This window comes from Protopterus annectens, chromosome 2.part0, assembly GCF_019279795.1.
Source record: "Protopterus annectens isolate FY-2018-M chromosome 2.part0, PAN1.0, whole genome shotgun sequence".
Lineage (NCBI taxonomy): Eukaryota > Metazoa > Chordata > Ceratodontiformes > Protopteridae > Protopterus > Protopterus annectens.
The window spans coordinates 39,007,889-39,033,875 of NC_056728.1; the positions used below are offsets into that span (position 1 = coordinate 39,007,889).

General features: G+C 42.3%; 1 protein-coding gene across 3 annotated transcripts in view; it reads left to right on the top strand.

Moving 5' to 3' along the window:
- COL6A3 (collagen type VI alpha 3 chain) overlaps positions 1-25,987 on the top strand; it is a 739,239-nt gene that overhangs the window by 173,406 nt on the left and 539,846 nt on the right. For all 3 annotated transcript variants that reach the window (XM_044060522.1, XM_044060523.1, XM_044060525.1), the window contains one exon: positions 10,248-10,826. In XM_044060522.1, coding sequence (XP_043916457.1) covers positions 10,248-10,826 — 579 coding nt within the window. The remainder of the gene's footprint in view (positions 1-10,247; positions 10,827-25,987) is intronic.

Below are 25,987 nucleotides of genomic sequence, written 5' to 3' on the forward strand. Positions count from 1 at the left end.
CCAGCATCAACAAACTTTACAACAAAAGCAAAAAGGTGCTGTCTAAGAAAATTAAGGTGAGGGCCCAACAATGGAAGGCCACCCTCTTCAGTCTCAACAAGCAAATAAGACAACATGTCAAATCTTCTAAGGGCAGCTTTTTGAAAAACCTAGCAATTGCATTCAAGGATAACCATGAGGCATTTTACAGTTATGTACATAGTCTAAAAGGCAGGACCCAAGCATTTGCCAGACTAGCGGCTAACTGTATCACACACATGGTGAAAATTTCACTCCCGTATCCCCTCCAAACTTATCAAAACCTTGCCCTCAACTTCCCCCCACCATACATATCCAAACAGCAGGTCATTAAAGCCTTGTCTAAGGCAATAAACACAGCCATACTGGGACCAGAAGGCATCCCAGGCTGTCTTCTGAACAACTTAAAACATGAACTAGCATCACCATTAAGTACCCTGTTCAAACACAGCCTAACCACTGGCTTTGTTCCTATGGAATGGAGAACAGCAACAGTTATTCCCCTTCACAAAAGTGGCTTAGCAACAGACCCAGGGAACTATAGACCCATAAGTCTGACAGGTCTATATTACTACCTCAAAACCTCAATTCTGAGAATAGCAAAACATGCATATGTAAACAGGAAAATACGAAAAATACGAACGGCCACTTCAGCAAATTTTTTCACAGGAAAAAAATTTGCTTGGCCATTACTGGGAATTTGCCATTTTCGCCAATGTAGAGCGATCTCAGAGTTGGTATATTTAGTTGGGGGGGGGGGTGGGAGTACAGCCCCCACTTGATTAGGGTTTGAAAGTTTGTTTTACTGTTGTCGGCCAAGCAAATTTTTCCCTGTGAAACAATTTGTGGAAGTGGCCTTTCGTGCTTTTCATATTTTGCTGTTTACATGACAATGTTTTGCTATTCACAGAATTGAGGTTTTGAGGTAGTAATATAGACCCAAGTCTGACTAGCCTCATCTGTAAGGCCATGCAACATATCATCATGGACCTCATAAATAAACACATAGGCAACCTCCAGACTCTGAATTTGAACCAATTTGGCCTTGTTAAGGGCAGAGTCTGCCTGATAAACCTGGTGGATTTCTTTGAAAATGTGACCAGGGCCTTTGATGGGGGCAGATCTGTGCACACAGCATACCATGACTTGGTAAAAGCCTTTGACACAATCCCGCACTCAGGCATTACCAGTAAACTTAGCAAATTGAATGTAAACCCCTTTCTTGTAAGATGGGCTGCTAACTGGCTCAAAAACTGGTCACACACTATCAAAGTAGATGACTGCACATTAACCAGCAAACCTGTCACCAGTGGGGTGCCAAAAAAGTCAGTGCTGGGCCCCATACTGTTTGTTATAGATTTCTTAGAAGTTCAGGCCAAAACTAAGGGGCTGTGGCTGACCATGTTTGTGTATGACTGCAAACTAGGTGTAATTATTGAATCCCAAATGATGTCAGTATACTTCAGAAGGGTCTTATGCAGACCACCAACTGGTGTCTTAGTCATGGTCTCAAACTGAATACAAATAAATGCATCATCATTCCCTTCAGTAAAAGCAATGCCCCTTCACACAATCAACCCCTTCAGTAAAAACAATGTCCCTTCACACAAGCAAATTAACAACAATACCCTATGTACTAATGAAGTGGTAAAGGATCTAGGATCACAAGTAGACTGCAACCTTAACGTTGACCACCTTGTGTCTACTGTCATAAGGAAGGACTTCTATGTAGCATACTTGATTAGCAAAGGCATCACCTCTAGAGCAAGTGAGGTTTTAACCCTTCTATACTCATCACTAATCAGGCCCATAATTGAGTATTACACCCCTTTTGGCATGTACCGTACAAAGCACTTGCAGCAATTGGAGAGACCTCAGAGGTTTCTAACAAAGAAGATCAAGGAACTCCAGCACATGCCTTACACAGACCGACTAAATTAGCTGTCACTATAATCTGTTTGTATAGACTTCTTAGGGGAGATTTATGCCTGACTTACAGAGCAATCTCGACCTAAACCTAATGAATCTGCTGCACATTCATAAACCAAACGAGATTAGAGCTACTTGTTCCAGGGAACTAAATATGGTCTGCGACTTCAGTAGGAAGTGCTGGAGGTACAAATTTGTCTCCCAGCAACTGCCACATCTTTGGAATAGCCTGCCAATTCATGTGAAGCACAGCACATCTATGACACTGTTCAAAAAGAACTTAGATGAGTGAATGGGCTACCATAAATTCTTACTGAGGATAGCACCCACAGCCCTCCTGGACATGGGCAGTCATTACTAAATACAATCCTGGGTATTGACTAGAGTATCTATGGTATTACACTGGGATGAAACGGTTAGGCTTGAAATGACATCTGGGTTGATAGCATAACAACCTGCTATGATTTTGAGTTGGATCCATAGTTTAAATCATTGGATCAGTTGGTGGTGAATATCCGATCAGCTTCCTCAGATTCAGTAGCATCGGATCCAAAGCATTTACCCTGAACAAGGTATGCATCATCCTTGGATCCTGTACCTTCCAGAGTGCTATCCCTTTTCCTGGAGAGACTCCAACATTCTGGGTCCCCATCAATAGCCTCATCCTCTCATTCTTCCAGGATCCAGACAGAAGCTGTCATGGATAGGATGGTGAGGAAGTTTCTCTCGACACAGATTCAGATGGGAGTTCTCCAGGCTCCTACCCCTTCAAGTCAGGAGGCCTTCACAAGTACTATACTGTCCATCTCTGCTCTTTCTCTGATCAGACTCATGGTTTTGGAGCCTTCATATCCCAGCCTTCTGGGACTGTCTGTGTCAGATCTGAAGATTATTGTATCTTCAGCCATGATACATTTTTTGAGTGCACAGACCTAGATGACTGTCATAGCTGTTAGGGTAGACTCTGAAGTTGTCAGAGCTGTCTCTGCCTCTTGGAGCCTTGGCACTGGAAAGCTTGGTTTTGACTTCTACCTTGGGTGAACTGCTTTTGGTTCTGAAGAAGCTGATGGTCTGGAAGCATGTTTTCTCAGCTACATTGGCCTCCTTCTCCTTGGAATGTTCTGCCTTTGAGGTGGTGGAGAAAGTGTTCTGTACTTATGGAAGGCAGACTGTTCCACCCCCCTCGAATCTCCCTTTTGGATATCATATGTCTCTGTGCCTTGACCCTCTTCATTCTACTCCACAGCCAGCCCAAGGCCACCAAGCTACCCAGGCGGGTATTCTTATTTTTTCTGATGCTTCTCTGGAACATCCCACTGAAGAAGACCCTAGGAAGAGAAAGTGCAAGAGGAGGCACTCAGACTCTCCTCAAGGTTTGGTCACTGAAGATACTGATTTTGATAAGGGGAAGGGTCCCCAAGATCACCATCTGATGGCATCTCCTTTGGAGACGTTCTGGAGATCCTCAAACAAAGAGGTGGTTGGTCTGCTGTTAACCCTTCCCAAGAGGAATAGGTATTCCTGGAAGCCTTCGCTTCTGGCCCATCTACCTCCTGAGTGACTCTCTGTCGAAGATCTCTAGGTGGATGTGGAAGGAATCTGATGCCATTGAGCCAATCCCCAAGAGACCAGACAGGATACTGGTACAACCTAAAGGAAGAGAATTTTGCAGCAAAGGAATACCACTAAATGCGAAAAAAGAACTTGTGGAACAGAATTCATGAGACCATCCCCCTAACAGAGAGTCCAAGGTGTTAGACACATTTGAAAGTGAGTGTATGCTTCAGCAACTTTTGTACTTGGGTCACTGAATTATCTGGAACATTTCACCAGATTGCAGAGGGATTTGATTAAGGAACTCTCCAAATTCCTCTCTGGGAGCAAGATTTTCTGAGGCACAGAGTTCTGTTGCTTCGCAGTTGCCTACCCTACAATCAATCATTAACTTGTCCATGAGGCTCATTTCACATGCAGCTGAGGGAACCTCAAGGGCGATGGGTTCTGGCATTTTCATTAGGAGGCATGCTAGATGTACTGTGTGATTTTGCAGAGCCCTTCAAGTTGTCATTCATCTATGCTCCTTTTGATGGGAGTTCTTTGTTTGGTCCTAAGGTGAAGGACACACTCTCCAGGTGTGAGCAAGATGGAAAGACCCTATTTGCAGTGGGTGTATGCTTGTCTACTCCTCAAAGAACCTTGTTTAGGAATTAACGAGGTGGTTGTAAAACATGGTTCAGAAAGTTCCGGGGTCCTTTCCAAGATCCACGTGCAGATAGTTCCTCCAGGAGCAGAGGGGAACTCAAATGGAAGCAGCTGTCTGTGTGGCAGAGAAGGCCTGCAGAACTAGGGGTCCAGAGATTCTTTTTCTGACAGAGCCTATCAGCACTCCTGAAAAGAGGCGTGATTGTTCACCTCTGAAGGCAGCTGGAGGTTATCTATCCTTCAACCAAAAAGCCTGGCTAGACATTACAAAAAGATACATGGGTGCAGAAGATCATTTCCAGGGGTAATATAATTCCCTTTTTGCTTCCCCCTCCCTTAACAATGAATAAAATTCCCAGTGTTCCACCCAGTCAGAGGTAAGTAGCCACTCTGGAAATAAAAATGCTGCTAGAAAAAAAAGCCATCCAAGAGTTCCCTCCAGACTAGAAAGAGTCTGAAACTTAGTCAAGGTTCTTTTTATTACCAAAGAAAACAGGGAACTGGAGGCCAATTTTGGATCTCAGCCTACTCAACAAATTGGTTCAGTATACAAAATTCCAGATGGTCATGATTCAGTCCATTTTGCCTTTCTTGGACAAGGATCACTGGATGTGTTCAATAGATCTTCAGGATGCTTATTATCATATAAAATGAACGGGTGATACAGAAAGTATTTATTTATTTATTTTATTTATATACATTTGGTAACTGGGTAGTGTCCAACTGGGCTAAAAACAAGCCCATTTTCAACGGAGACCAGGGGAGAAAAGCTCCCCAAAAAAAGTAAGTTTACAATATTTGTACTAAGATATGCTAGTTACAGTATTATAAAGATTACTGTGAAAGTTTGCATAAAAATATAATACAGTGTAAAAACAAGTTAATATAAGTTGAAAAGTCACACATCAAAGCAAAAAAGTCAAATATGACATCAGTAATAAAAACAATAGACTCAAACAATATTGAGTTACGTAGGTAGTAAACACAGTAGGTGAGAAGTGTATTTGCTTGTCCAGGGGTAGTACAGGAGCATAGCCGATGATTGCAGAAGTAATTTGTGAGGAGCTGTTTGAAGCTATGGATATTAAGTATAGATAGCAAATGCTGGAGAAGGGAATTCCAAGTTTTTGGCTATGGCTTAGCTGTATAAAGAATCAGCACAGGCGTTGTGGGTTTTTAATAACTTTGAGCAAGTTTTTATCAGCAGGCCTAAGAGAGGTAAGGTTGGAATAGGGTTGTACAAAATTAGATAAGGCTGGGCAAATAGTCTGGGGCATGAAAGATGGAGTGAGCTACTATTAGCTGGTTTAGGGCTAGTAAGTTTGGGAGTTCAATTCAACTTAGTTTTTGGAGGGCTATACAATGGTAAGCTCTACAGAGAACGTTTATGGCAAATTTGGTGATTTTATTATAGCAAGCGTCTAGGCTCTTTAGATCAGATTTACTAAGGTTTGTGAACAATAGAGAAGGGTGGAAAGAAGGTGAGGTCTGGCCGTAGTAATTCTAGCATGGTTCGATAGATATAATTTAGCCATGTAGAGAGCACCTAATTTTGTGTGAACTTTTTTGATTGTTAAAGCGATATGTCTGTCAAATTTTAGGTTACAGTGTACCTATGCTTCTGGCTAGGAGCCAGTCATTACCATTTTAGAGCACTACCCTTTGGCCACACTACAGCATGGAGGGTGTCCACCAAATGAGTGCCAGTGCTAGCAGCTCACTTCAGACTGCAGTGATTCTGGGTGTTCCTGTACTTGGATGACTGGCTCATAACCACTACGAACAGGCATCTTCTGATAAAAGCTTGAGACTGTGTACTTCAGATTTGCTGTCATCTAGGGATTACCATCAATCACAACAAATCTCAGTTAGAACCAACTCAGACACTAGAGTTCATAGGGACTTTGTTCAATACAGTATCAGTGAAAGCCTCCCTTCCACTATTAAGAGTTCAGACTATTCAATTTCAGGTTGAAAGGATAATTCACAATTCTTCTGTATCACCTCAACTGATTCTACAAACCTCAGGGTCAGTGTCAGTGTCAGCTGCAATAGGTCTAGTACCATTAGCAAGATATCATATGAGAATTCTTCAGTGGACCCTAGCTGTGGTCTATTCTACACCAAACTATGTCCACCCAAATTAGAATTACTCAGACATGCAGGAAGGACCTCTTGTGGTGGATTCACTCAGATCAGATATTACCAGGCCGTCCTTTCATTCTTCCTCAGCCTGAGGCTGTAGTGATCACAGATGTTTCCCAAATTGAGTGGGGGGGGGGGGGCAATTTTTGGGAATGAAAGTCCAAGGCACTTGGCCCCTGAAGAGGCCAACACACATACCAATGTCCTGGAAATGAGAGCAGTTCTAGAGTTGCAGAACTTTCAAGACTCTGTCCCCTCTGGATATATTGCGATTCACTGGTATGGTACATCAACAAACAAGAAAGGACCAGATCTTGCCCCTTGTGTTGAGAAGCTCTGAGAGTGTGGCAATGGACAATCTCATTCAATTGATTTTTACAGCATTGCACATTCCAGGGAAATCCAATGTGATAGTAGACAAGTTGAGTACATCCATTTTGTTACCTCACAAGTGGTCTCTCAACATGAGAGTCACAGAAAAGATATTCCACCAGTGGGGACAGCCTTGCTGCGACCTCCTTGCATTGCCCTTCAGCAACAAGTGCAGCAGGTTCTTTGCCTTGATCTCCCCACTGGGGGAATCACCAAGAGATGCTCTCCTTCAAGATTGACCTCCCTGTCTCCTTTATGCATATTCCCCAACTTCCTTAATCCACAAATTTCTACAAAAAGCATCTCGATTTAAGAGCAAAGTCATCCTCATTGCCCCTTATTAGCCTCATCAGATTTGGTTCCACTTTCTTTGGTCTCATCTACTTTACTCTCCATGGATTCTAAATCCATCTCCAGACCTCCTGTCTCACCTGACAGACATGATTCACCTGGACATCTCAGGCCTAAAGCTGACTGCATGGTTTCTCCACTTCATTTGATAGACAGGTAACCTAGACTGTCTTCCCCTGTTCATCATATACTTTTATCTTCCCATGAAGCTTCCACTTGGAAGATTTACAGAAGTAAATGGAATAGTTTTGTTTTTTGGGTCCAGCAAAAAAGACATTGAACCTTTTTCAGCATTAGTACATTATGTTCTTGAGTTCTTGATTTCAATTTTTAATGATGGGGCTAGTTCATCAACTGTGAGAGTGCAGCTAGCTGCCATTTCAAATTTTCATATAGGATTTGACAGTTCAACCTTAGCTTCTCAAAACTATAGAAGGCCTTTGTAAGGGGTACCCTTCTCCTGAGACCACCTTTTAAAGATCCAACTCCACCATGGGATTTAAATTTGGTATTACAAGCTTTGACTCGATCTCTCTTTGAACCAGCAGCTAAATGTGAACTTCTAGGTAGCTATAACCTCTGCTCGAAGACTTTCTGAACTTCAAGACTTGTCTTCTAAGCCTCCTCATTTAATATTCCATAGAGATAGAGTAGCACTAAGAACCAATCCTTCCTTTCTTCCTAAGGGGGTGTCAGAATCCAGCATGAATCAGTTCATGTTTTCTTTCCAAAACTCACAAACAAAGGTGAATACATGTTGCATTTGCTAGACATTCACATACAGTTACTTTTCTATTTGCACTGAACAAAGAATTTTAGAAAAAAAAAATCCGTTGCTTGTTTCCTCTGCAGAATCATAATTAGCCAAGCCAGTTGCAAAAATAACTTTAGCCAAATGGCCTAGTGATTGTGGTTTCTTTGTTTATAACAAGCCTTCCTCCTTGAGCCTTCCTCTAGCTTACCCCCAATCTTTAACCATCAGAACCAGTAGGAAACGCTTTTTGATCTATAAGTTATTTTAAACAACTCTGTTCTTACTATAAATTTCACTAACATTAACTATCATTCTAATTCCCTCACCCTTTTAAAACTACCCCACCAGTGATTCTTCTTTCTCTTAATTCTTTCAACCTAACACCACCCCTCTGGCGATCATTTCCTTTCTTAACTTTCAACCTATTTCAATATTTAAAAAAAAAGTGTGTGTGTGTATGTGTGTGTGTGTGTGTGTGTGTGTGTGTGTGTGTGTGTGTGTGTGTGTGTGTATATCTATATATATTATAAATTACTGTTTTTCTCTCTGATATTGTAACTTCCTACAATTTATTGGTGTGTTTCTTGTTTTGTTATATTATACTGTATTGTACTGTAATTTCTGTAAATTCTTGTAAAATACTATAGCAATGACCCACGCCTGGGTGTGGGTAATGCTGGATTTACCCACGGTTGGCGTGGTTTCCCCTCGGGACCAAACAAAGCCAACCGTGGGTAAATCCAGCATTACCCACACCCAGAAGTGGGTTATTGCTATTATACAATGACATTATTTAAGGAAAAAATAATTACTTTTCTTAAATAATGGTATTGTATAATGCCTCCTTGTTGCCCTTCCGCAGCTGTCTGGTATTCCGTGGCAGTTCTGATATACTATGTGTGCATACGCCTACGCAGTACATCAGAGCTGTGGGCAAAAGCAACAAAGAAAGCAAGATCTCCATTGCTTTTTACTGTCTCGCTATGTTAAATGGGTTTAACATAGCGAGATAGCTTTAAAAAAGCAACAGAGAATCTCCGTTGCTTATTTTAAAGCTGTCTCGCTATGTTAAACCCATTTAACATAGCGAGACAGTTTTGAAAAAAGCAACGGAGAAAGCAAGATCTCCATTGCTTTTTACAAACTGTTTTGCTATGTTAAATGGGTTTAACATAGCGAGACAGCTTTAAAATAAGCAACGGAGATCTCTGTTGCTTTATTTTAAAGCTGTCTCGCTATGTTAAACCCATTTAACATAGCAAGACAGGTTTAAAAAAAAAGCAATGGAGAAAGCAAGATCTCCGTTGCTTTTTACACACTGTGTCGCTATGTTAAAGGAGTTCAACATAGCGAGGCAGCTTTAAAAAAGCAACGGAGAGCTCCATTGCTTTTTTAAACCTGTGTCGCTATGTTAAACTCCTTTAACATAGCGAGACAGTGTTTTTAAAAAAGACTTGTACTAATGGAAAAAGTCCGGGCAACAGGACCTTTTTCCATTAGTATAAGTTGATTTACAATGTGCACGCTGGCCAATCAGCGTGCACATTTTGGAATATTAATGGGGGGTCATGGTATAATGTGCAATCATAAATGTGTTTGTGGAGCTTTTCTCCCAGGGCCTCCGGTCAACAAATGGCAATAAATAAATAAAATAAATAAATAAAAGTGGGCTAATCCTCATACCTTTATTACTCATTACAAATTGGATCTGGTCTCTAGGGGAAGAACAGCCTTCAGTTCAACAGTACTCAGGAATGTTTTTCCCTAGAGTCCTTCTGGGAATTCAGGTAGCTTGGAACACTGTCCCACTTGTTGAGGAATAAAAACAGTTACATACTCACCATAACCTTCCATCTGTGTTGTCCATTTTCAATCTTCCTTGACTTCCCTCCCACCAACTCCCTGCCTTGTTATCTATTAACTTCTGGAAGAAAGAGAAGATTATAAAGGACCACTGTTCCTTTGACTGAGCTCCAGATATTGGTTCTTCTTAACAATGTGCTAATTTTGTCATCTAAAACTTTAAGATAGCTAACAAAATCTGAGTTATGTCAGGAGATAGAGAATTATACGTAAGGGAAGAGCTCGAGAGTTCTAGTGACCACGAGCTGTAAAAAACAGCTGAGTTGGATCTGGGGGTCAGATCTAAACCCAGTTGTTGAGGAAAAACAACTACATAGAAGCAGATTAGATGAATTGCACAGAACCTGTGCTCCTGTGTTCTGAGCCTCTTTAGGGAACCCCTGATTACACCAGGTTTATAAAAACAAAAACAATGTTTTTATTTAGATTAAAAAAAAAACAACATTGCCAACATTGGGGTCATGTTTGTTGCAGTATGGATGAAGGCAGCCCAGTTCATGTAGAGTGCATTCAGAAGAGCTGAACAATGTGAGATAGCAGAATGTGTATTGCGTGATCAATAATACAGAGGCTGCAAAAAGACTATAAACTTTTCCATTATATCTCTTTCTAGGCAACCCCAGAGACATTATTTTCCTCTTGGATGGCTCTGAGAATGTTGGTGATGCTGGTTTTCCATATGTACTGGAGCTACTGCTAAGGATTGTGAGAAGCCTTCAGCTTGAAAGTGATAATATCCGAATTGGTGTGGTACAGTTCAGTGAAGATCCAACAACAGAATTTTATTTGAACACCTACTCAACAAAGCCCCAAGTTCTGGACAGCATTAAAAAACTCAGGCGAAAAGGAGGCAGTGTACTGAATACTGGAGCTGCTCTGAATTATGTTCTGTCAAGTCACCTAATCCAGGCAGCTGGCAGCAGGATAAGGGAAGGTATTCCACAGATCTTAGTTCTAGTCTCTGCTGCAGCATCCGATGATGAATACTCAGCAGCATCCACTGCCTTGTCCGAGGCTAATGTTCTCACTTTTTGTGTTGGAGCTGGCAGTTATGACAGGCCAGAGCTAGAACTGATTGCATTTAATCCTACTTTGGTGTACACTGCAGAAGACTTTAGTGCACTTCCAGCTCTCTACAGTGAAATGATTGTACCTCTAGTATCTTTTGTCAGTGGAGGACCTGAAATCCCAGGTAAGATACACTTTGAGTGTATTGTCAGTTAATCGATGAAGCATTCAACTACCATTTTATTACTAATGAAAGACCATCACTTTTTTTTTAACATAATTTTGTTGCAAAGGTGGTTTTATTCACATATATTATTAAAAAAAATAATGAACACACTATTTATTTATTTATTTATTTATTTACTGCTTGATAATTGGACAACTGGATTGATCCAATACAAATGTTTTTCAGCCTCAGCCTGAGCACAAGGCAAACCTGAGTCTTACAGGATATGTTCATAGATTCCCAGTAGATAGACAGAAACTAATAATATGTTAACGGATAAATAATTTATCTTTAGATATTACAAGCAATAGTAAGACAATAAATAGAAAACAGTAAACAACTGTTATGTAAAGTATAGAGACCCTGCAGAGAAGGTAAAGCTCTGCATATCAGAAAATGTTGCAAACACTTTTCTCTTACACATCACGAGCACACTATAAGATGTTTGACAGTAACAGTTCAACGTGGCTGTTTAGTGCACATATTATAGTTAATGCTGCAAGCAGAGCTGTAACAAGGGAGTGTGATCACTTGGGTGACATGCCCATTTTTACACCCAATCCCTCCTCCTTTCTCAATTTTAGCCCCATGAAATGGTGATGGAGAGGCATCTGGAATCAAGATAAGGGGAAGGCAAAACAATTTTCAGTGAATACCTGCAATGGTTAATGGCATTTAGCATAAACTTGGCAATTAGCTACAGACCATAGTGTTATAAATTGTTTTGACATTTTTTTATCCTTACTACACTGAAATTGTTTTAACATTTTTTTATCCTTACTACACTGAAATTACGTCTGTCGACTAAAATTTATTTTTCCTTTCTTCTGCTTTACTTATTGCTTGCTGTTGCCTGCTTTGTGTTCTTTTTGTTTTTTTCTTAATTTATGAACATTTTATATTTTAGAATCATCAGAAAATCTAAGCTGCTTTCACGAGACTGCTATACCATTCTTTTACTCCTAATTGTCATTTTATTGCACTCACAGGATATTGTTTTTATGCTGACAGCTTGGTCTCTGATAAATTCTTCCCTTCTAACATCCTTTTCCCCTGTTGTCTTATGTTTTTCTTTACTTTAGTCTTCTGGTATGTCTTATTACTTACCTTTTTTATCACTCTGTCATCTGTAGCACATGTCCAGAAGTTCTTTGTGATGGAGAGTCATATTTATTTATTTATTTTATTTGACATTTGATTGCCGGGAAAGTCCGACTTGGTATAAATCACATCTTCAGCATTGTATACATATGATCTTGGAAACATTCAAGTAGTAAAAGAAGTCACACTAAATTATACAAATGAGATAAAAAAAAAACATGATTATATCACAGACAGACAAACACACACACGCATATATAATTATTTAAGTATATTTGAATATTTTGGAGAAAGAAGAAATATTGAGGTGCAGAAACAGAAACTTGTCAATAAGTAGTATATTATAGGCTAAGATAAGTCAAATGGAGCTACAGACATAGAGGGCAAAAAAGATTTAAAGATGATGATATAAAAGGAAATAAGAGAAATAAGGGACAGGTAAGAGCAATAAGACAGATAGTGGGTGTGTAGTAAATTGCAAGGAAGAAGGAATATAAAAGAGAAAGGGATAAGAGATTGTAAGAGAAAGAGTATAGGATAGAGAAAATAAAAGTGTCAGCTTAACACAGACAAAAGGCAAGTACAGAGACTAGAGTTGAGAAGGTATTCTTTTAGAGAATGCTTACAAGTAGGACTTGTAGGTGTTGGTCTAATGTCCATAGGGATCTTGTTCCAAGTATTGGGTACTATGCAGGATTATAAACTATGTCCTATTTTTTTTTTTTTTTTGTTTATGGATTTCAAGAATGTACTGTTTAAAATGTTACTGGTGGATAGATAGTAAAAAGGATTATATATCATTTTATGGGCAAGTAGAAGTTAGGTGTACTTGAGGTAGTTGGGCAACTCAAGCCAGTTTAATGCTTTTATAGCACAGCAGTGATGACTTTTATATGACAGACTAGTTGCAAGTTTAGCTACCTTGTTATAACTTAGTTCTCTTTTTGTAATAAAGGGAAATTTCAATATTGGTGAGAACTGGTGAGGTATATAGTAGATAAGGCAGAAGGTACGTGTTTGCCATTGTGACTGGAGGAGTCGGTGAGGCATTTTTGGATGTGTAGAGCATACCAATTTTTTGATGTGTGTTTTTTAATACAATTTTGTATATGAAGATCAAATTTCAGCCATTCATCAATTGTGATGCTTAGTAACTTGATATGAGATACTTCTATATCTGTGTAATTGAGAGAAGTTATTTTCAGAGCTGATTATGAGAGGTATTTTAGATTTGGGGAGAAATAGTAATAGTTTTGTTTTATTAGGATTTAGGAAGAGGTGGCTTTCACAGAGCAAGAGTCAAAGGCATTTTGAATAATGTAATGTAAATGGGGAATAATGTTTGATTAGCAGATGAGGGTGAAGTTGTCTGAGTATTGCATGAGCGAATCCTGTTGGGAGGATGTACGTAAGTTGTTAATGAAGATGTTAGAGAAGAGATTCAAGGATGAAGCCTTAAGGCACACCATTATTAAATGAGAGAAAAGAGGAGTATGTAGGGAGGCACTTTAGAGACTGTTACTGCTGATGAGAAAGGTAGCTAGCAAACCAGCTAAATGTTGTGTTGGACAGAGCAAGTGCACACATTTTAGAAAGTAATTTGGAGTGAGAGACTGTGTCAAAGGGTTTGAAGAGATCTAGAAACAGGGAAGTGACCAAATTATTAGCATTTTTAACTCTGACAATGTTATCAAAGAAGGCAACCAGGGTAGTTGAGTGTACGTATGAGTGAAAACTGTGCTGGGTAGAGTTTAGCAGAGTTTCTTGAAGAAGTTATTGTAAGATTTGCTGATGCTTGCACTTTTCTAGAATTTTTAGAGAAGGGATAAGCTAGCAGTAGACCTAAAGTGGGTTATTTCAGAGGAATTACCACCTTTGTGAAGAGGTATTATGTAGATTTTTTTCCAGCGAGATGACACGTGATTTTTGAAAGGATCTGTTGATCAAGATGGAGAATGGATAAACAATGGCAGTAGCTGCAAGCTTTAGATATTCTGTAAAGTTGTCAACTGAGGGTGAGCAGAGCTTGAGCTTACTGGTTAGGTATATTTTCTGCATTTCTCACTCATCAGTTTGCTCACTCATCCTCCACACTGCTTGGTGTGTCTACTTTCTCCACACTGATGTTGCTTCACCCCTCAACGAATAAGTTCAGGATTTTACAGTATCATATTTAGCCTTTCACTCCCTTGCAATGTGTTTAACACACAGTATGCCTACTCACAGCCTAATATTCACCTCTTTGGTTTCACCATGCTGTAATTCTGCCTTTTTATTTATAACTTCCTGTAAAGTTTTTTTCATTCTCTTTACCCACTGAATTAAGGTGCACACAGATCTTGTTATTAAAACATTTTAATTTTCTGTATCTTCTTCTTTTGTACCTTGCTGCAGACCTAGGTGGACCTCTTTGCTACAGTGCTTACATTCCCTTACCATTGGACAAAATGAAGAGGATAGTATGGCAGTCTTAATTTTGGAATTGTCTCCGTCATGCATGCCTCTTCTTACTAATCTAACTTATTTCTTTTTTTTTTTTTTACATATTATGTTAGAGCTGAGTTTGCATGGGGATCTCCATCCTGATTACCACTGATGGGGCAGAGTATTTTTCTGGAAATATTTTTTGCAGTTGGAATTAAGATTTTTATATCTATTCTGTATTCTTTAACACCATTACTTGCAAAACATAACAGAAAATACACCCCTGGGATCACTTCATTGGCTCTGCTTGACAGAGGATCACTTAATTAATCAATGGGGCAGCGAAAGCCGACACACTCTGGCTAGGCTTATAAATGCCCTCTGGCGGATAGCCTAGTACCTACCTGTGAACCTATACATTATTTCCTTGTTTGCACTTTTTCCCTTTACAACTCAACCAGACTACTTTTCTCTTCAGCATCTTCTTCTTTCTATCCTAAGCATAGTCAGTTTACAGGGGTATGGGACGATTTGACCCCATTGAAATGGCAAGGCAAGAAAAAAAATAAACCACAGACATTTTGACATAAAAGAAAAAAAGACTTGTATACAGTTAGTACAGCCACATAGTTACTGAGAAAATGTCAAAAATTACCTCAAAAAAAAGAAAAAAAAAAGTCATGAGGATATATAACTGTTTAAAACATTTGCATTTGAAATACATATAATAATATTATTAATGTTAATTTAAAATAATATTAATGTTTGCAATTTTAAAGTTAAGTTAAAAAAACTGTTATTAGTTAAGTTAATTATATTTACAAATTAAAATGCTAAATAAATTAACATTTACATATAAAAAATTAAATAATATATTAAATTTGAGTGGAAAAAATATTAAGCAATAAAATGCATTTATAAAACTTTAAAAACTTTTTTTTATATACTTGGGGTCAAATAGAATGGGGTAAAACTATCCACAGCTACTCCCATAGACAATAAATGTAAATTTAAACACGAAAGTGTATACAATTGCATTGGGGTCGAATTGTCCTGTTTCTGACTACAGAGCATGGAATATCTGTTATAGCGCATTCTGCCACAGCTATTGCATTCTCAGTTTACTTAAGGCAAGGCGAGCAGTGTAAAACCAGTGAAGGTCTCACGGTTTCACACTTCGAGTTACTGTGGCTTGAAGTGAAGATTTCTGTCTTCAAGTGTGCGCACAGAGATGGGAGAAGATGCAAAATGTTATATAGAGAAAAAAAAATTCTGCATTGGTGTCCCCTTACTTGGTACCTGAGGTAACAGCAATCCCGTACATTCTTACAGTTATGACTGCTGGAAGGAGAAATGTGAAACAGGTGTTACTGTATAATACTTCAGATAACCAGGATGAAGCACATATGCTCACCTGTTAGGTTAATATGCTAAAACGACTTACTCTAGAACCTAACACTGTCTAAGGCTTTGGTGGTGGTATGAAGACTGCAGTCATAAATGTTTAATCAAAAAACTAACAGCCTACTCACTGGGGCTAAGGTGTTAAACTCCTCTTAAGGGTAGAGAAATCATTATATTTAGACCTGCTATTGTGGTGTTCCTCCATAATTTGGAGATTGGATTACAATCTTCAAGGAATGGGAGCTTATGAATTAACAGCCAGCAGGTTTAAACTGCTCTTCTGCAGTAGGCATAATTGTGCTCTGGCAATAAGTCTATTATTTAATTTATGAGATTTGTAGAACTTTTGCATTGCTGCCTGAGGCACTGACCACAAGTGGGAAGCCTTACTCTGGCATGAACAGCTGCCCCTGTTCCCTTATTTGCAACAGAGTGGAGATATGCAGATGACTTCTGACACATATTTAATGGTTTGCTGATTATACTGAAGAGTACTTCAAGGTGATTTTATCCAGATAGTTAGGACAAGGCAGACACCTATATACATAAAGGGTAAACCTTTTTAAGTATAATACCACCCAATCTTACTACTTCCCAAAACAGTTTTGACTTATCCAGAGGAACTAATCAGCTCAGTACACAGCAACTTTTCCAGATTTCTTCTAATCCCCTTATCCCATAATGCACCACACCTCCAAATATTTGTTGCCTCTTATTAGCCTCTCATTAGAAGTTTATTCAGAGTCTTTGACATTATTTTCCAAAAGATGTTAATCTGCTCTATTTTTACTTTTTTCCTGCCTTACATCCTAAAATCAACCAAGCTTGTTGCCACATTTTGTTAAACATTTCTATGCAGAATTACATTTTAGGTTCTCCTGTAGCATAAGACATTGCTGTTTAATCATACCTAATCACCTTCTCCCATTTTGAGTTATTTTTAGTAATAACCCTTTGTTTTAGAGCGATTTTGGGTTATGTAGGTTAGCAAGTGTGTGTGTGTGTGTGTGTGTGTGTGTGTGTGTGTGTGTGTGTGTGTGTGTGTGTGTTTTAAAGGGAAAACAAATGGACAAATCTTGTTCTTCTAGAGAATCTTCCACTTTTCTTGTTAGGAAGTCTATCCAAGAGGATAGTCAAGCCTTGGTTCAAGTTTCTGGGATCCATAAGCTGCTAGAACTTGACAAAGACAGACCCAAGTTAGCTAGACAGGATAGTCTGTCTTCTGATTGAAGGTAAAGTTAGGTGGGTGCCTCCCTTAGTACTCACTCTGTCAGGTTATTTTTTTCCTCTGGATCTGTTTCTTTAAATTGTAGTCAGTGCAGTCACTATGTATTTGCACTACAGTAAAATAAAGGAAGTTCTGTTACAGGTGCGGATGAAGATGAGTTGGATCCATTTTTGCTTTGTGTCCAAGGTTGATAGGGATTCTGCATTCTTTCCTAACCATAGTCTTTTCTTCCTAATCAACCTCATCCTTAGCACATTTTTGATTGGACTGGAGAGAATCCAACAATTGCTCCTGCTGATTTCAACATGATTTCATGATCAACACTGGCCATGGTTGACATAAGACTATTTTTTTCTGTCTCCAGTGTTTACTCTGCTATTGATGTAGACTGTGTCAGTGCTACATCTTTTGGTTTCATGTTCCTTCTTGGTTGTAGGTCTCAGGACCATGAATCCAAGTCCAGCAGAAGTGCTGATATCATCAGTATCATTCTGACCTTCCTTGTCTTCCACCTTGGAGTGTGTAGTACCAAGAATCTCAATGCTGGCATCAGACCTAAGAGGCCTGTTGAAGTCAAGAGGGGACTGAACTGTCAGTGCAAAAATTGTTGGTGTAATGGAGATTTCAGCAAAAATACCTGCATCAGCTTTGCATACATCTCTGCATGGACTTTATTCAGTGTTTTGGTGCTGCACTGGCCTTGAGGCAAGGCCCTCCTCAGAGTGTTTCTATGGCTTCCTTTTCTTCCTGACCCAAGGACAGAGGAACAGAAAGATGATGAGGTCAGTACTATAGGTATGGGTTTTCTTAAGATTTCTCCTCATCCTTAGAGCCCTCCTCACCAAGGAGACTTGGGAAGTACATGTGCAAGTAGAAGCATGTTGATCCTTCTCTCTAACTTGCTCAATCCAGATGCAGACATAGGGATGAGGTTGAGGAACTCTGTAGCTTATGCAAAAATGGGGGGATGGCCCAATACCTCTACTGCATCTCCCAACAATATCTTGCAAGAGACCTTCTGATTTCTTTTGACCACTTGGGTGGTGCTCTCAGTGGACAAGATGATTACTTGGCTCAAAGAATCAAACCTACTCAACCCTAAGAAAACTTAGATCTGAAGTAGGCAGACTTCATTTGTCTGCAACCTGTGGGTATCGGATCCGACCTCGGATCTGAGCCGGCATTTCAAAAGCTTAGGCTCCGAGCTCCTAGCTCCTCCCTCTACCCATAACCCCTTGCCAAGCCCTGACTGACCTCAGATTTCGTTTGCCGCTTTCAAGTTGCGACGGATTCCTTGAGCTCCTAGTGCAGATATGTTTTCTGACGGGAAAATTTTGAAAAACTTTAACTTTTTTAATTTAATTAGTTAGAAGTGTTTGTGTTAGGCTTTCCTCTCTCTATCTTTTAATTTTTTCTCGGGTTTTGCGTAGTTTGTGTGTGTGTGTGTGTTTTTAGGCCTGTTAGGGCTTAACATGTCTGAAGCCCATAAGGCAGTATTCTCTAAATGTACCGAGTGTGGCCATAAGCTGTCCCCAGCGGATGGCCACACTCGGTGCGTTAAATGCTTGGGGGTTGAACACCTGTCATCTGGTTGTACCATTTGTGCAGGGTTCAACCCCCGAGCTTTGAGGGAGCGGAGGTCGAAGCTGGTTCTGGCGGGACTTCTCCCTCCAGATACCGCTTCGGCTTCTGCCCCTTCTACACAGCAAACAGTTGCTGTGGGCTCTCCTCCACCGGCTGGGACTCAACCTCCCTCTAAGATGCCGGAGGAGAGAGTCTTCTAGGGAGAGAGAAAAGAAGGAGAGGCACAGGGAGAGGCACCACAAACGGAGAGCTGAAACCTCTAGTTCGGCTCCTCCATCCAAGCGGGCCTCTCCTGTGCCTTCTAGCTTCCCTCCTCCTCGGCTCCACTCCCCTCGGTTCTCTCCTGGGCCCGAGGAGGAGGAGGCTAGCCCTTCAGCGAGGTCCCCAAGGCTCTCTAGATCCGCTTGGTGGCCTCGACTAGATCGACCTTCTCCATGAGTGAAGCAGACATGGACCGGATGATGAGGAAATTCATCCAGGCCCAAATGCAAATGGGAGTGCTCCTAGCCCCCCCCCATCCGGGAGGGCTTGACCCCGCCCCTTTGGCTCCTTCTCCGACCCACACCATGGGTTCGGAGCTGTCAGCGCCGGGCAGAGTTGGATCCGGGGGTGGGTCGGATCCGATAGGTTGGCGCACCTCGGATCCGTCCCATCCCTTGAGTGCTTTGGGTACTTCGGACCCAATCTCTCGGAGCCGAGGACCGAGCCTCGGATCCGAGGGAGCTGGTGTGTCTTCGGCTCTGTCTAGGTCGGAGCACACCGGTCTCTCGGATCCGACGGTCTCGGCTCCGGCTCCGATCCGTGCGTCGGATCCGAGTGGGGGTCGGCTCTCGGGGTTTAGAGAAGCTGAATCCCCCTCGGCTTTCGACGTAGTGGAAATGGCACTGTTGAGGACTTCCAGACCCCCGGTCCCTGCCACGGCTCCATCCCGCACTCCCTTGCAGTTGGGCCAGGCTCCCACCAGCCGGTCCCAGGGACAGCCCGCCTCGATGTCCCAAGTAGTTCCCTTGGAACATCCAGCTGCGGAAGAGTACTCCTCGGACAGCCCCCCCCGAAGAAGTACCTCGGAAGCGTAAGTGCAAAAGGAGGCACATGGACTCCCCCGAGTCCGTTACCGAAGACACAGACTTGGATGAAGGGGAAGGCTCCCCAAGGTCACCCCCAGAAGACGTCTCATTTGGAGACATTATGGAAATGTTGAGGATCGGGGGGGTGGTCTGCCCCCAAGGCCTCCTCAGACGAGTCTGTGTTCTTGGAGGCATTCGAGGTGGGCCCATCTACCTCTTGGGTATCCCCTCCTGCCGATCCTCTGGTGGACCTTATATCCATCAGAGCGTGGAAGGATCCGGACACCGTTGAGCCTGTACCCAAGCGTCCTGACTGTATCCTTTCCCCTCCGGCAGACCGCACTCACTGGAGCAAAGGCCCCCCAGTAGATGCCATGATGATGGCTGCAGCCACTAAGAGGGAATTGGCCCAGGAGAGTCCCTCTATGCATCCTCCGGGCAAGGAGTCCCGCTCGATGGATCGCATTGGGAAGCGAGTTTTCAGTTCAGCAACCTTCTCTTTGAGAGCGCTGAACTACATGGCACACGTCATCAGGATGCAGCGGGATTTGATTAAAGAATACGCTGCATCTCCCCCAGAGTCCATGTCGGGTGAGGACAAGCAGGTATACTCCACCCGAATGGCCACTCTTAGAGCAGTTTGTAACACATCTATGCGGCTGCTTTCTCACGCTACCGAGGGAGCCACTAGAGCCAGCAGAGCAGGCCTAGTAATGAGGCGGCAGGCCTGGCTCCGCCACTGTGATTTCGCAGAGCCCTTCAAGGCGACTTTCGCGAATGCCCCCTTTGATGGTTCTGCCTTGTTTGGCAAAACTGTTCGCGAAACATTAGTCCAGAGCGAGAAGGACGGGAAGACGCTGTCTGCCGTCGGAGTCTGCTTCTCAGCTCCCCAGAGGTCCTTCTCGAAGAACCAAAAGGGACAGAAGAAGATGTGGTTCCGGAAGTCGCAGCAGTCCCAACCTGCTCCGGATAACCAGTCCTCCCGTGGCAGAGGAGGACAGGGAGGTCGCCGTCCTAGAGGCAGGGGGGCTCCTAGAAACTTTGGGTCCAGAGAACCTTTCTCTGATAGACCCAAGCAGCAGCCCTGAAGGGTTGCCCGGCTGTCCGTCTCTGGAGGCAGTCGGGGGGCATTTTTCGAGGCACCTAACTTCTTGGGAGTCCATCACAACAGACCGTTGGGTGCTTCGCGTGATATCCAGAGGTTATACAATTCCCCTGTACAAAGTTCCCAGATCTCGCAGCCTCCCAGATGTTCCACCCGACCAAAGAGAGGCAGCAGCTATCGAAATCGGACAGCTGCTAGAAAAAAGAGCTATCCAGTGCGTCCCCCAGGATCAAACCGGGTCAGGGTTTTACTCCAGGTTCTTTTTAGTGCCAAAGAAAACGGGGGACTTAAGACCGATCTTAGATCTTTCCCTGCTGAACCTGTCAGTAACCAAGCAAAAGTTCCGGATGGTCACCCTTCAATCTATACTCCCCCTCTTGAGGGAGAATGACTGGATGTGCTCCATCGACCTCAAGGACGCGTACTACCACATTCGCATGGACAGACGGTCCAGGAGGTTTCTTCGCTTCCGGCTGGGAGCCAGTCATTATCAGTTCAGGGTCCTCCCCTTTGGTCTCACCTCAGCCCCCAGGGTGTTCACCAAGGTTCTAGCTGTTGTAGCGGCCCACCTGAGGCTCCAGGGATTACAGGTCTTTCCGTACCTGGACGACTGGCTCCTGACGGCATCATCAAGGCATCTTCTGTGCTCAGCCAGGGACTACTTCCTTTGTATAGCCCCAAGTCTGGGCATCACTGTCAACTGGGAGAAATCTTTACTGCACCCCACACAAGTTATAGATTTCATAGGAGGAAGACTAAACACCAGGTCAATGTGAGCCTTCCTCACCCCAGACAGAATTTCCAACCTGAAGTGTCATGTCGCAGCGGTCCTGCAACCATTTCCGACAGCAGCTTCGGTCCTGAGGGCCCTAGGTTCGATGGCGGCAGCTATCCCGCTTCTTATTCATGCTCGCTTACGCATGCGGGTTCTTCAATGGACCCTTCAAGTTCAGTGGTTCCCTCTCTGTTCCTCTCTCAACACTCTGATAGCGGTCAGCAAAGCATGCAAGGATTCCCTTCTTTGGTGGCTTCGATCTCCGGAGCCTCTGACAGGGAGACCTTTTTGTGCAGCATTTCCCCGAGCCACAGTGACCACGGACGCTTCTTGCCTCGGGTGGGGGGGGGGCATTCTGCGGGGAAGATTGTCCAAGGCACGTGGAACTCCACAGAGACTTCGTTGCATATAAATGTCCTGGAAATGAGGGCGGTGCTCCTAGCATTGCAAGCACTTCACCACGTTCTTCCTTCAGGGACTATTGCGATTCAGACAGACAACATGTCGGTAGTCTCGTACATCAACAAACAGGGAGGAACCAGGTCCTATCCCCTTTGTCGAGAGGCCATGAGAGTCTGGGAATGGGCAATTTCCACCAAACGCTTTCTTGTAGCAACGCACATTCCGGGAAAATCCAACATCCTTGCGGACAAACTCAGTCGCACCATTCTTTCCCCTCACGAGTGGTCTCTCAATCCTCAGGTAGTGAAGAAGATTTTTGCCGTTTGGGGCAACCCTGTTGCGATCTTTTGCCTCTCACTCAAACGCCAAATGCGACAATTTCTTCGCTCTGCTTCCCCACCAGGGAATCCCGAGATGCGCTGGTGCATGCTTGGCCTCCCGGTCTCCTTTATGCCTACCCTCCACTACCTCTAATGCAGAGGCTTCTGCAGAAAGCCAACAGTTTGGGGAGCAGAATGATTCTCATTGCCCGTTCTGGCCTCGTCAACCCTGGTTCCCCTTTGTATGGTCTCACAAAGTGAATCCACCCTGGATTCTGGATCCGATTCGGATCTCATCTCCCATCCTCTGGGAATTTCGGTCCCCAATCTACGCACCCTGAAATTGACAGCTTGGCTGCTCCAGTTCCATCCTTGATTAGGACTCCCGGTATCTCGTCACCGGTCAAGGCCATCCTAGTGGCAGCTCATAAACCTTCCACTAGGCAGGTTTATCGGAGTAAATGGAAGAGATTCTCTATTTGGGCGGTCCAGAAAAGTTTGGATCCTTTTTCAGCACCTATGTCGGCAGTGCTGGATTTTTAACAGACCTCTTTCATCAAGGGCAAGTTCTTCCATGATTAAGGTACAATTGGCATCCATCTCTCATTATCACATTGGTCATGAGACAGCTCCCCTCATGACGGCGAAATTGTGCAAAACCTTTCTTAAAGGGATTTTTTTGTTGAGGCCTCCAGTCAAAGAGATTGTACCACCTTGGGACCTATCTTTAGTTCTGCAAGCCCTTACTGCTCCTCCCTTCGAGCCTGCAGCTTCTACAGACCTGAAGTACCTTTCCTGGAAGACTGCCTTCTTAGTAGCTATCACTTCAGCCAGAAGAGTGTCTGAACTTCAGGCTCTATCGTCAAGCCGCCTTACCTTTCCTTCTTTCCAGATAGGGTGTGCCTCAGGACCAATCCATCTTTTCTTCCAAAGGTCTCTTCAGAATCTAATATCAACCAATCAATCAACTTACCTGTGTTTTTTCCCAAGTACTCAAACAAAGGAGAATACAAACTGCACTCCTTGGATGTTCATAGACAATTACGATTTTATATTCACAGAACAGCTGGTCACAGGCAATCAGATCAGCTGTTCGTCTCCTTTGCTAAATTTGCTTTGGGTAAAGCAGTTTCTAAAGTCACACTATCGAGGTGGATTGCTAATTGTATTCTGCAGGCTTATGACACTTCAGGTAGACCTGCTCCTCAGAGGGTTACGGCTCATTCTACTAGGGCAGTCTCCACGTCAGCCGCCTTTAAGTCCCGTGTGTCATTGGATGATATCTGCGCGGCAGCCACTTGGGCCTCACCTCATACCTTTATTTCTCATTATAAGGTGGATGTTGTTTCCAGGGGAAGAGCATCCTTTGGCTCAGCGGTGCTCCGAAACATCCTTCCATGATGGCCGCCCAAGATTCAGGTAGCTGGGGACTCTGTCCCACAGGTTGCAGACAAATGAAGTCTGCCTACTTCAGATTTAGAAGTTATGTACTCACCATAACGTTCCATCTGAGTAGGTGACTTCATTTGGATGCAACCATCCCCCCCTCCATCCCCCTGACCTTTATACAGCAAGTATTTTTTGCTTTGTTCAGGTACTGTAGTCAGTATTATATAGGCAAACTCAATCTGAGGTCAGTCAGGGCTTGGTAAGGGGTTATGGGTAGAGGGAGGAGCTAGGAGCTCGGAGCCTAAGCTTTTGAAATGCCGGCTCGGATCCGAGGTCGGATCCGATACCCACAGGTTGCATCCAAATGAAGTCACCTACTCAGATGGAACGTTATGGTGAGTACATAACTTCTAATTAATGTTTTTTACCTCAAAAAGTTGCTAAAATCAAAAGGAATGTTTTACCCTAAAGTCAGCAAATAGTCCTGTTGTTGAAACTGTAACTCACAGTGAACTTCTAGGCATTATAATAGATGACAGTCTCAAATATGACCAGGGTATAATGCACATCATAAATCTATACACCAGAAACTAGGCTCCCTTTAAAGGATCAATGGATTCCTTACAGATACTGCAAAAAAACTGTAGCCACCACCTTCTTATTGCTAGTTCTCTTATACACCACTCTTATCCTAACAAAGTTAAACTATACTCAAAGAAAGAAACTTGCCTCCTGCTACAATAAAATAGCTACATTTGTCACCAATCTCCCTTATAGAACTTAAAGCAAAGGAAGAAACAAGAGTGCAGCTCTGGTACTGGAAGAAAACAGTAGCTAATAACAGCAAAACAACCAGCAAATCAGCCACTGAACTCAAAACTTGTCAAAGAATATATTTAATATCAAAAGTAGGTAAAAAAACATCCACAGTTTAGTTTAATACCAAAGCAATTAAACTGTCTTGAACTGCACAATTTCTAACATATTCACAACTAACTACAACACACAAACTCACTCATCGTTCAGATAAATAACCTGCACTGCATATCTTATTATAGACCTACTGTCCAACAAAGGGACCTCCGCTTTAGTAACAAATTCTTATTACTTACAAATAAGTTAAATAATGTTGCAGGAGACTCGGTGTACCTCCAATATGTTGCTAAACTCTGGAAAAGTATCCTCACACAAATAAAACTCTCCAACAAACTCAGTAGTTTTAAACAACTGCTTCATCAAAATCTTAACCAGTCCTGGTCCTGCACATACTCATGACAAGGCTGAGACTTTGTGTTCACTGTATGATACTCTCCAAATACTCTCCTTAAACAGAATGCACTCAACCTCTCACTGAAACGACAAAACATTTTTTTATACATGACTGCTACCTGTACAATCCACTAAGTTACATGTGGGCTTTCTCTTTAACTTCCACCTCTGTAAAATTTTAGAATGTATAAATGTAACTACTCTTTGTGTATAAATGTAAATAGAAACATAACTGTGTTTAACTGGAACTTAATATAATGCAGTGTAAGCAAATGGAGCTTTTCTCCCCGGGCTTCCACTGAAAATGGGTAGTACTCAGTAAACAAAATCAAATAAATAAATAAAATATTTTTCTTGCAGTCAGGGAAAGCGTAAGATAATGCATATGTGCTGTTTCTCACTCCTAAGACAGTGATTCTGCAGCAGCTTAAAGGGTGGGATACTTTGGTTTAGACCCCATTAGTAGATGCCAAAGTTGAAGCAACAGCCAAATATTCTGGATTTGAAAATCCATTGATTCAGCCATTGAAACAAGAAGTATCAAAAACTGTGCCACTATGTGTGTGTGTGCGTGTGTGTGCGTGTGTGTGTTATCATTTTTCCGTATGAGTAATCAATTATCATTCAGATATGCTGCAGTTTCACCATGAGCTTGGTGAAGGAATTGGCAGGATGCTGCAGCAGGTGTTGGGGTTAAATAAAAACCTTTCTCTAGAGTGGAGATTGTTGTTTCCACTTGCAACCTGACCAGCCAATGCATATAATGCTGCAGATGGAGTAGTGGGGGAAGTGGGTATTGACTCTTTTGTTTACTGTCACACATGGCTTCACCTGGCTAATTTTGTTTAAAATCTACAAAGTGTTCTTCATTAATGCCCTTTTTAATGGTACCATCCTCTTTGGGTCTAAAGTGAGGGATAAACTGCAGTAGAGTGAGAAGAGCAGTATGAATCTCATGGCTGCAGACATTCACTTTGAGGAACCAAAGCAAACTTTTATAAGAATACAGAGCAGTCTTCAGTAATTGTGGTTCAAGTGGAAATGACAACAG